Source organism: Myotis daubentonii, chromosome 3 (assembly GCF_963259705.1).
Source record: "Myotis daubentonii chromosome 3, mMyoDau2.1, whole genome shotgun sequence".
Lineage (NCBI taxonomy): Eukaryota > Metazoa > Chordata > Mammalia > Chiroptera > Vespertilionidae > Myotis > Myotis daubentonii.
Genome location: NC_081842.1, coordinates 68,590,595 through 68,603,125, shown reverse-complemented (window position 1 = coordinate 68,603,125; position 12,531 = coordinate 68,590,595). Strand labels below are relative to the sequence as shown.

At 42.9% G+C, this 12,531-nt stretch overlaps 1 protein-coding gene across 1 annotated transcript in view; it reads left to right on the top strand.

Moving 5' to 3' along the window:
- TMPRSS7 (transmembrane serine protease 7) overlaps positions 1 to 12,531 on the top strand; it is a 45,350-nt gene that overhangs the window by 26,598 nt on the left and 6,221 nt on the right. Inside the window, exons 12-15 of the mRNA XM_059687867.1 lie at positions 1,032 to 1,139; positions 4,679 to 4,789; positions 5,835 to 5,951; positions 11,088 to 11,259. Coding sequence (XP_059543850.1) covers positions 1,032 to 1,139; positions 4,679 to 4,789; positions 5,835 to 5,951; positions 11,088 to 11,259 — 508 coding nt within the window. The remainder of the gene's footprint in view (positions 1 to 1,031; positions 1,140 to 4,678; positions 4,790 to 5,834; positions 5,952 to 11,087; positions 11,260 to 12,531) is intronic.

Sequence of the window (12,531 nt, the reverse complement as noted above, 5' to 3'; positions counted from 1 at the left end):
CTAAGTGTCTGGTCAACCAATCAAAGCATAATATGCTATTTATATGCTAAAGCTGCTCAACCGCTTGCTATGACGTGCACTGACCACCAGGAGGGCAGATGCTCTGACTGGTAGGTTAGCCTGCTGCTGGGGTCAGGCTGATTGAGACTGAGTGAAACGGGTTGGACATGCCCTGGAGCCCTCTCACAGTCCCTCCCTGGCTGGCCAACCTCCCGAGTCCTTCCCCTGTCCCCATCGTGCACTGGTGGGATCCCTCAGCCTGGCCGCTGCCCTCTTGCAATATGGGACCCTTTGGGGAATGTCAGAGAGTGGGTTTCAGTCCGATCCTGCAGGTCAGGCTGAGGGACCCCACTGGTATATGAATTCGTGCACTGGGCCTCTAGTTTCTATTATATGTAGCTATAAGCTAGGATTCATGAATCAAGACCAGGAATGGAATCTTTAACTTGCAATCTGATTGAAGTGAAAAAAATTATGGACTGGGGAGGAGGCAGGAGTCCTGAGTTTCGAGGCCAGTCACTAATTACTCTAGGTCCAACTTTCTAAGATCTGTGGTTACTCATATATTTTGAGACATAGATTAATTGAAAATATAACTAAAGACTACTCAGAAGAATGCATCTGATCATAGAGGATTCAGACCCCAGAGTCCATTCATACCCCCCTTGGGTGTCTAAAACTGCACACTAAGAATGCTGGGCTCTCTCAGGTACTCTTCAGCTTTCACTTTCTTTGAGTCTTGCCAGAGAGCTTAGGCAAGAATGGAGGAAGTAGAAGTTTGACTTACATGTGACCCGGCTGCAATGTTGACTCTGTTTTGGTGAATTTATTTGATTTCTTTGCTCTCATAAATTCTGCTTTTTTTGTTTTTCAATTATCACCTGTAACTTAGATTTGATGAAGAACTTATGTAATTACTACTGTTATATTGTCAATTCCTTAATCACTAATCACTTCATATTTCTTTATTAATGTGCTCCAGTGATTTCTAGGGACCCACACAATATTTTCTATTTTTTAATTTTCTGTAGCCTGTCCTGTTGGATCTTTTAGATGCTCCTCGGGCCTGTGTGTCCCTCAGGCCCAGCGGTGTGACGGAGTAAATGACTGCTTTGATGAAAGTGATGAACTTTTCTGTGGTGGGTAATCAAACTTTTATTATGACTTTCATATGAATAAATAACTTCTCAGGGCCACTGTTGCTCCTGCTGCATATCCTGGGTCTTCGCAGCTGCTACCTATTGCTTCATAACAATCAACCCCCAAACTCAGGGATTTACAACAATCACTCATTCTGGTTGTCTGGGATGTGACTGATCTAGGCTGGGCTCATTGGGTGGCTCTGCTTCAAGCACTGGGTCCTCTTGAGTTTGGTTCTTTGAAGGTTGGGGTCAGGTTTACTCCTCATGGCTCTTTTCCTCATTGACCTAGGGTGCTAGCCAGGGCAGTGACGAGAGCAAAGAAGGAGTCAGCAACATCACATGGTCCCTCTTAAATTGTGGGCTTGGAACTGGCACACCATCCCTTGTGTCATATCCCACCAGTTAAAGCAAGTCAGGTAGCTATGTCCATAGTCAAGGGACAGGGAGATTTATTCTTCACAGTGTGGGGTCATGGCAAGGGATAGGGGTGCATAATATACCACAGGAAGTGGTGATCTGTGGCAAATAATTTAGTCAACCACAATCTTAAATATAACAATTCCATTTTATTTATTTATTTATTTATTTATTTAAACAATTTATTTTTTTTAAAAAATTTAAAATTATCTTTATTGTTGAAAGTAATACAGATGTACCCTCCCTCTGCATTGACCCCTTCTAGCCTGCCCCTGCCCCCCACCCCAGGCCTGCATCACACTATTGTCTGTGTCTATGGGTTATGCATATATGCATACAAGTTCTTTGGTTGATCTCTTCTCCCCGCCCCCCCCCCCACACCCCTCCCCCCACCCGACCTTCCTTCTGAGATTCTTCCATGCTTCTATGTCTCTGGATCTATTTTGTTTATCTGCTTTTTGTTGTTGTTTTTTTGTTTATTAGATTCCATATGTGAGTGAGATCATATAATACTTATCTTTCTCTGACTGACTTATTTAGCTTAGCATAATACTCTCCAGGTCCCTCCATGCTGTCTCAAAGGGTAAGAGATTCTTCTTTTTTACTGCTGCATAATATTCCATGGTGTAAATGTACCACAGTTTTTTTATCCACTTAGGTACTGATAGGCACTTGAGCTGTTTCCAGATCTTAGCTATTGTAAATCATGCTGCTATGAACATAGTGGTGCATACTGGTATGTTCTTTCTGATTGGTGTTTTTGATTTCTTAGGATATATTCCTAGAAGTGGGATCACTGGGCCAAATGGTAGTTCCATATTGCAGCCATTATGGCAAATGTTATGCAGTTTCCTCAAAAAATTAAATATGGAACAGTCCTATATTAAAGCACAGTTCTTTCAGCTAGAGAGAATCTGCAGTGAAGTATGGAGCACAAGTGTTGTGAATGAAAGAACTGTTACTATTTTTTACTTATATAGTTTGCATCAATATCACATTGGTGATGACTAAGGGTTGGGGTATTGGATATTCCTATTTTGCGCGGAGGATATCTGTTGGTTTTCCATTACTCTTTGCATGTCATTTCTGAATCTATCTTCAGTTTCAGGGAGCAATATGGGGATGAAAGTTCACCGGATCATATGATACTATTGGTAACACTTTCTCCTGAGGATCCAGAGTTTAATTCAAATAATTGCGATGGTGAAGCTATTGAATCTTATTTATATTCTTGGAGAAATATTGTAGTTAATATAACTAATTGTGGTAAATTATATTCATAAAAATAACCTTAGACTCTACACTCCTTTTTTTAATTGACAAAACAGAATACAACTTTTTAAAATATATATTTTATTGATTTTTTACAGAGAAGAAGGGAGAGGGATAGTTAGAAACATCGATCAGCTGCCTCCTGCACACCCTCTACTGGGGATGTGCCCGCAACTAAGGTACATGCTCTTGACCAGAATCGAACGTGGGATCCTTCAGTCCTCAGGCTGATGCTCTATCCATTGAGCCACACCAGTTAGGGCCAGAATGAAACTTTTTTAAACTTATAGTGCACTGAACTTTTGAATCTATGGGGTCTTCTATTTACTAAGGAAACTGATCATTATAGCAATTGAGATTGCTTTTGTTTTTAATTATTATTATTCCTTGCTCAAAACAAAGTAATTATTGTTATTTTAGAATAAGGACTGTTTTTTTGTGTGTATGTGTTTTTTTGTTTGTTTGTTTTTTTTGTTTTGTTTTGTGTGTGTGTGTGTGTGTGTGTGTGTGTGTGTGTGTGTGTGTCTTGTTTTGTTTTGGTAATCATTGTTTCTCATCATGCCATTTTGAGAGCTACTTCCTAGGCATCAACTAGGTATTCTTGGAGACTTAAGGAACTATTTTAGAGTAGCAATGTCCTTTCCTGCCCCTCACAAGAGGTACCTCTGAAAAAAATACAATCAGATAATAAAAGTGATAACTTTCACAGAACCAGAAATGTCTAAGAAATCATACCTTCTAAGAATGCCTGCTAATATACTGTGCCTGTCACTTGTAAAAAGGCAATTTTTAAAAATATATTTTATTGATTTTTTACAGAGATGAAGGGAGAGGGATAGAGAGTTAGAAACATCGATGAGAGAGAAACATCGATCAGCTGCCTCCTGCACATCTCCTACTGGGGATATGCCCACAACCTAGGTACATGCCCTTGACCAGAATCGAACCTGGGACGTTTCAGTCCTCAAGCCGATGCTCTATCCACTGAGCCAAACCGGTTTTGGCTAAAAAGGCAATTTTTAAAAAATACTCCAAAAAATTGTGATCAATTTACACTGGTATTTTCTAATTCAGGATATGAATCTCTCGAGATAAAATAATTTTAAAGAGAGTTTTCCTTACATATAGACTACAAGTCTATTATCCTCTAAGAATTCACATTCATAATTCATTCAACAAACCTTTTTAATTCCTCAACTGAGGATATGTTTCTATTAATTTTCAAGAGAGAAGGGGGAGAAAGAGAGAAACATGGATATGAGAGAGAAACATTGATTGGTTGCCTCCCAAATGTGCCCCAGTGGAATCAAACCTGTAAACTGGGTATGTGTCCTGACGAGGAATCAAACCCACAGCCTTTAGGTGTAGGAGCAACACTCCAACGAACTGAGCCACCAGGTCAGAGCTCATAACAAGCCTTTAATGAGCACCTACTATTTGGACAGAGGCTTGAGGTACAGAGAAGAATAAGACAAAATCCCCAATCTCAGGACCCTCCCACTTTGTTTAGGAAGGTAGATAAGTTCAATTTAAATAATACCTGATGCTTTTTTTTCTTAAAATAAAAATCTTACAATGCATTTAATTGTAATTAAATAACCCACCAGAGTTCAACACATTTACACAAAAGCAAAAACTCAGATCTGACAAACTCAAAGTGCTAGGAATTACACCGAAGTTTAAACATTTGCTTTTCTCCCTGAATATGTCCATTTTGAGGAGAACACACTTTTCATTGCATTTAAGTCGTCTTAACCCTTTGAGCCTACCTGCAGAGGGGCACTGCTCGTCATCAGAGTCCAGGTGATGTCTCAGGCTCAGGATTGTTCTGTCTGTTCTCATTCTAGTGACTCTTAAACCTGCCTGCAACTCCAGCTCCTTCAGGCAGCCGGGCCCTCTGGTCTGTGATGGCTTCAGGGACTGTGAGGACGGCCAGGACGAGCAGAACTGCACTCAGAGTAAGGGCTCTGGCACTCTGCTGTTCTACCTATAAAATGCATATATAAATTTAATCCTCACCAAGGGATATTTTCCCATTGATTTTTAGAGAGTGAAACAGAGATGGGGGAGAGAGAGAAACAGAGAGAGAAATCAATGGGAGAGAGATATATTGACTGGTTGCCTCCCGTATTCACCCCAACCAGGGCCAGGGATCGAGGCTGCAACAGAGGTACATACCCTTGACCAGGATTCAAACCTGCGACCCTTCGGTCTACAGGCCAATGCTCTAATCACTGAGAAACCCAGCCAGGGCTATACAATTCTTTTAAATCAGAATCTAAACACCTCTGTTGGATTAGGATAATCAACTTATCAAGTTGTCTCTTTTCCCAGGACTTTCTCAGTTTTCATACTGAAAATCCATATCCCGGGAATCCTCTCCGTCTTGGACAGAATGAGATTGTTGGTCACTAACTGGGGTGGAGTGTTATGTGTGGGTGTGTGAATACTGGGAGATTTTCATTGCTTACTTGCTTTTAATGCCGCTCCAGACGGAAGGACACTGAGGGAACTTGCTAAAAACCATGCCCCTGCAGAGACACACACACTGTGAACAAATGTGCTATAATTCAGTCTGTCCATTCTCTCTCCCACCCCCACTGCCCCAATCATGTAAAAAGACTGAGTATGGTGATGATTTTTGCTCCAAAATTTTCTTGGAGAACAAGATAATAGCAGAGAGGTCATGACCTAAAGTCAATGATATGGCCAATTGCTTTGCAGTTCTTCTGCAGTGGAAGAAAGGTGAGGCCCTTGGATTGATTCTCAGCAGATGCGCCCGCCCGCTTGCCCGCCTGCCGGCCTTCCAATGGCTCTGCTGAAGTGAAGGGGCAGGCCAATGAGGGCCATTGCTTCATTTCCCTCTGCTGTGTTTCCCAGAGCAGCAAATAAAATACCCAACCTGTGCTTAAGCCATCGTTTGCAGAGTTCAGTGTCATTTATTCAGATCTGTTTTTGGATAAAAAAACAAACAAACCCCTGTCTTCTTTTGTTCATGTTTAGGCATTCCATGCAACAACAGAACTTTTAAGTGTGGCAATGATATCTGCTTTCGGAAACAAAATGCCAAGTGTGATGGGACTGTGGATTGTCCAGATGGAAGCGATGAAGAAGGCTGCAGTGAGTAGCTAGAGTCCAGATTTCCTCTTCAGTTTTGCTTTTCATCCCCTTCTTGGTGTCATTCCCCTGGCAGAGGTTGCCTCAGGCCCAGAGAAGAGTACTAGTGAACTGAATATGAAATTATTCCTCAGTTTTAAAAACACTAGAATAGATTCCACCTTCTTTCTTGATAACAAGCACTAATGTACCAGATGTTTATAAGGAGAACTTCACTTGCTAATAACTCTGATCAAGGGACAAGTTCTTTTTCTTTTTTTAATTAAATCTTTATTGTTCAGATTATTACACTTGTTCCTCTTTTTCCCCCCATAACTCCCCTCCTTCCAGTTCCCGCCCCACCCTCCGCCCTCACTCCCCACCCACTGTCCTCTTCCATAGGTGCACGATTTTTGTCCAGTCTCTTTCCGCATCTCCCACACCCCTTTCCCCCCCAAGAATAGTCAGTCCATTCCCTTTCTATGTCCCTGATTCTATTATGATCACCAGATTATTTATTCACTTGATTCTTAGATTCACTTGTTGATAGATGCATAGTTGTTGTTCATAATTTGTATCTTTACCTTTTCCTTCTTCTTCCTCTTCTTAAAGGATACCTTTCAGCATTTCATATAATACTGGTTTGGTGGTGATGAACTCCTTTAGCTTTTCCTTATCTGTGAAGCTCTTTATCTGACCTTCGGTTCTGAATGATAGCTTTGCTGGATAAAGTAATCTTGGTTGTAGGTTCTTGGTATTCATCACTTTGAATATTTCTTGCCATTCCCTTCTGGCCTGCAAAGTTTCTGTTGAGAAATCAGCTGACAGTCGTATGGGTATTCCCTTGTAGGTAACTCGGTTTCTTTCTCTTACTGCTTTTAAGATTCTCTCTTTAAGGAGAAACTAAGATGGCGGCATAGATAAACACCAGGAAATTGCCGCCTCCCACAACAATTGAAAAACACCACAAAGGACAGAGCAGACATCATCCAGAACAACAGGAAGGCTGGCTGAGTGTAAATTCTACAACTAGAAGGAAAGAAAAGCACACTGAGAGCCAGAGGAGCTGCGGAGGTGAAGTGCAGAGGTACGGCGGCTCGAGCGTGCGGAAAGGGGGTGGCACCTGAGGATGCGGCTGTCTTTTTGAATCACAAGCTCCCGACTGCTCTGAACTCTGGTTCCGGGAAGTCTCTGGGGACCCAGGACTCATACGGGGAGAAGCTGAACTGTCGGGCAGCGGGCGAACTTGAGGGTGGCTTTCCCTCAGAGGTGCTTGCAGTAATTACCGGGGCACTGAGACTCGGGACTCCTTAGGGCTGGGCGGAGAATCAGCCATAGCTGCTTGCTACACCCTTTGATTCCCTGAGACCCCGCCCCACCCAGGCTGCGGCAGAGGCTTTTGCATGTGAATGTACCGGCCCTTTGAAAACTGATAATTACCTAACTGCAGCTGAGCCAGGCAGACCCAGAACTTCCAAGAGAAGGCCCAAGGCCCCGCAGCAGCTTGCATTGCTTCACAGCTGAGCCTCTTCGTGGCTCCTGCTGTGTGGCCTCAGGCAGAGGCTGAATTAGCACCTCCTTAGATCCAGGAGCCACTGTACCCAGTGGTCAGAGGGGGACCATCCAGATTGAAACCCCTCAGATCCATAAGGGACACACTCAGGGAGCAGACTCAGTGAGCACCAAAGCCCCACTGAAGCAAGTCTTGCCCCAAAAGGGTGTCTTCAGCACAGAAGTTCTCCCACTTCAGACACAGCTGATTCTCACAGCCATTTGGCCTGGAGGTCAATTCCTCCCAGTGATCCTACAACAACCAAGGCACCAAGAGTGCACCAAGAGTGTCCACCTCAGGTAACTGGGGAGGCTGAGCCACTGGGCCCTACAGGACACCTGGCGCGCAGGGCCACTCTATCAACACAGGGAAGCAGCCAAAATGCAGAGACAAAGAAACAGGTCACAAATGGCAGAAATGGAGGAAAGCAAATGACTGGATATAGAGTTCAAGGCCACGTTTATAAGGTTTTTCAAGAATTTTATGGAAACCGCCGATATATTTAATGAATCCCTCAATAAGTATAGTGAGACCATGGAGGACATGAAAAAGGACCAACTAGAAATTAAGCATACACTGACTGAAATTAAGAATAATTTACAGAGATCCAACAGCAGACAAGAGGATCCCAAGAATCAAGTCAAAGATTTGAAATACAAAGAAACAAAAAATACCCAACCGAAAAAGAAAAAAGAAAAGAGATTCCAAAAATATGAAGATAGTGTAAGGAACCTCTGGGACAACTTCAAGCATACCAACATCAGAATTACAGGGGTACCAGAAGGAGAGAGAGGGCAAGATATTGAAAACCTTTTTGAAGAAATAATGACAGAAAACTTCCCCTACCTGGTGAAAGAAATGGACTTACAAGTCCAGGAAGCACAGAGAACCCCAAACAAAAGGAATCCAAAGAGGACCACACCAAGACACATCATGATTAAAATGCCAAGAGCAAAAGATAAAGAGAGAATCTTAAAAGCAGGAAGAGAAAGAAACTCAGTTACCTACAAGGGAGTACCCATACGACTGTCAGCTGATTTCTCAACAGAAACCATGCAGGCCAGAAGAGAGTGGCAAGAAATATTCAAAGTGATGAATAGCAAGAACCTGCAACCAAGATTACTTTATCCAGCAAAGCTATCATTCAGAATAGAAGGTCAGATAAAGAGCTTCACGGATAAGAAAAAGCTAAAGGAGTTCATCACCACCAAACCAGCATTATATGAAATGCTGAAAGGTATTCTTTAAGAAGAGGAAGAAGAAAAAGGAACTCTTACCATTTGCCACAGCATGGATGGAACTGGAGAGCAGATAAATACCACAGGATCTCACTATATATATCTCATTATATTTGTGGAATATAATGAACAACATAAACTGATGAACAAGGACTGATCCAGAGATGGAGAGGCATTGATTGGACTGTCGGGCCTTGGAGGGAAGGTAGGGGAGGGGAGGGGTAAGGGGGAAAGATCAACCAAAGAACTTTTATGCAAGCATATAGGCCTAACCAATGGACACGGACAACGGGGGGGTGAGGGCACGAGCGGGGGGGGGGGGGTAGAGGGTAACGTGGGGACAAGGACACATATGTAATATCTTAATCAATAAAAAATATATTAAAAAAATAAGATTCTCTCTTTGTCTTTTGCTCTTGGCATTTTAATTATGATGTGTCTTGGTGTGGTCCTCTTTGGATTCCTTTAGTTTGGGGTTCTCTGCTCTTCCTGGACCTGTAAGTCTATTTCTTTCACCAGGTGGGGGAAGTTTTCTGTCATTATTTCTTCAAATAGGTTTTCAATATCTTGCTCTCTCTCATCTTCTGGCACCCCTATAATTCTGATGTTGGTACGCTTGAAGCTGTCCCAGAGGCTCCTTACACTATCTTCGTATTTTCGGATTCTTTTTTCATTTTGCTTTTCCAGTTGGGTGTTTTTTGCTTCTTTGCGTTTTGAATCTTTGACTTGATTCTTGCGCTCCTCTGGTCTGCTGTTGGGTGTCTATATAATATTCTTTATTTCAGTCAGTGTATGCTTAATTTCTAGTTGGTTCTTTATCACAACATCGAGGGTCTCATTAGATTTCTTGAGGATCTCACTACATTTATCGGCGGTCTCACCAGTCTTTTTGAGGGCCTTACTAAGTTTATCGGCAGCTTCTAGACAGTTCTTGAGAGACCTTAAAAGTGTGGTTTTGAGCTCTATATCTTCCATTTCTGACATTTGTGTCCTGTTTCTTTGTCTCCGCATTTTTTTATCTTTTCTTGGTGCACCCCCTAGTGGTCTTTGTGCACAGTCTTGTAGTTAAGCCTTGATTGTTGTCGGTGATACCAGGGGTGATTTGACCTCCAGGCTAACTGGCTATGAGAGTCAGCTGTGTCTGCAGTGGGAGAGCTTCTGTGCTGGATCTCTAGGGCGGTGCTAATCTAGCCTTTGCCTGAGGCTATCCGGCAAATGGTTCTGCGCAGGGCTTGGGCGGGGCGGGTCCCCGGGGATCTACAGGGCGGGCAGAGCGAGCAGTTATGGCTGCTCTCAGTTCTGTCCCTAGGGGCTCTGCCTCTCAGAGTCCCAGCAACTGCTGCAAACCTCGGAGAGAAAGCTGCCTTCGAGTTCTGACCAAAGCCAGACAGTCCCGCTTCTCCCGTTTGAGTCTGGGTCCCCAGAGACTCGCCCAGATCTGGAGCTCAGAGTCTGAAACTCCCTCCCGATTGAAAACAACAACCGCACCCTCCGCCACCAGCCCGCTCTGTGAGCGCACTCCGCACCTGAGTATTTCACTTCAGCACTGCGCCTCCTCTGAGTCTGGGTATGATATTCTCTTTCCTCCTAGTTGTAGAATTTCCACTCAGCCAGCCTTCCTGTGGTTCTGGATGATGTCTGTTCTGTCCTTTAGTTATATCTCTGAAGTGGTTGTTCGAGGCAGCAATCTCCGGCATTAACCTGTGCCGCCATCTTGGTTCTCTCAAGGGACAAGTTCTTAAATAAAAAACCTATGAGAAAGAAATGCATACTGGCACACAGTGGATGACTTTGCTAATTATGCTTTACCTTAGATCAAATAAAGCCCTGGTTCTTGCTTTATCTATGGTTTGAAAACTAACCTGCCATATGGTATTGTTACTTGTGTGGCCTCTATTGGCTATGTAGCAACATGTTAACTCTCTGACCTTATCAGTACTATTTACACCGGAAAAGAATTGCTCTGATAACCAGTGTTTCTTAATAGGTTTTCCTTAGTCTTGGACTTTCAAATTGTTTCCCAAATGCTTTTCTCAAATCAGCAGAACTTCAAAGACAGTCTCAATTCAGTTGCATTTGGAATGAAATTTTTTCCTTTTTACTAACAACCTAAGCCCCACGGCAGCTGTTCCTATCAGAGCAGCTGCTACTAACAGGTCCCCTCCTCCCCTCACGTTACTGTAGGAGACTCGGGAGGGAGTGGTTTGTTGGTGCTGGTTTCAGAAAGACCCACACATTGGCTCCTATCTAGATAAGCAGATTTCAATTGCTTTCCTGGTTAATCAGTCACAAACTCTGCACTAAACCCGACTTCATTCCAATTTGTTTCTAAGTCTGCCTTTAAATCACATGACCCTTCCTCTCCCAAAGGCTGCAGTGGGAGTGCCTCCACCCTCCACCGCATCATTGGGGGCACCGACACCCTGGAAGGGGGGTGGCCCTGGCAAGTGAGCCTCCATTTCATTGGATCTGCCTACTGTGGAGCCTCGGTCATCTCCAGGGAGTGGCTTCTCTCTGCGGCCCACTGTTTCCATGGAAACAGGTAGGGCATCTCAGTCTGTACTGTGAAGTGGCACATTCAGACTACAGATGATGCATATGCCTTCACGTTGTGAGAAAGAGCTTCCTGTTGGTGGCGTTCACTCATAATTGGTAGTTTGTGGGGGTTTTTTGTGTGTGTTTTTGACATCAATTGTGTGGCAAACATTTCTTCTAGGAAATATTGACATTTAGAAAAAAGAACAACACAAAAAAACATCAAGAATGAATAAGTTTTCACTAAACTGAAGAACTAGGATAGGACTTTCAAGTCAGAGACAGGTTTGGGTGGTATATGAGCATTTATTCCAACAACAATGGCAGTATGAAAGAGCAGCAGGTCATCCACAAAAATCTGCTCTGCAGCCCCCCCATAAATCAGCTGCTTATATAGGGCAGGACAAAGTTTACATGGGGAAGTAGGGATTACAGGCATGGGGAAGGAGGCAATGCATGCTGGGGCAGGACTCCATTGTTTGGGCAACTTGTTAATCTTTCCATGATAATAGGCAGTTCTTGAATGAGAATGGACCGAATTCTAGGGTTGACTGCCAGGTCCAAGGTTGACTGCCAGGTCCAAGGTTGACTGGAGTAGCGGGAGGATAAAATTCCCAGCTAGGTTAAAATGTCCTTTCTTTAATCAGAACAAGGCAATCACAAGGTTAACAGAGCATGATTCATATTTCTTATAACTATAGTTAGTCCCCAATATTATATTTTTGCCCCTAACAAAAGAAAAGCATAGAAAATAACTTCACTTAAAATGTAACCTTATTTAGAATCTACTGGATCTTAGATACAAAAATATTATTACCTTCTTATTCAAAAATTTTTAGTGGATGGGATATTTCAACAAAGTTATACAATTAGAATGTTTGCTTCTCCCAGAAATTACAGGATTTTTGTTAATGACTAAAACAGCTTTTATGTGACCCTTAGTCTTTAATGCTATGAAACTGCTCCAAGTTATATGTTAACCTTCATACCCTTCTGGGTCGCCAGTACCACCGATGAGATGTCAGCTAAGCAAATTAGGGGTCACACTCTTTGAATTCTGTCCTTATTTTACTTCCAAAGCTTCCACATTCTCTTCACCCTACCAGAGTAAGCCTGCTGTACTGGTGAAATGAGATGAAAACCTCCCATAGAGATGACAAGACCCTTCTTGATTTTGTGGGAGGCCACAGGGATCAGGATTAGAGTTCTGGAAGGGCCCCTGGGAATGGTCATGCCTGAGAAGTTAGAGCAGTGATCCTTAAATCTTCCAGCAAACAAT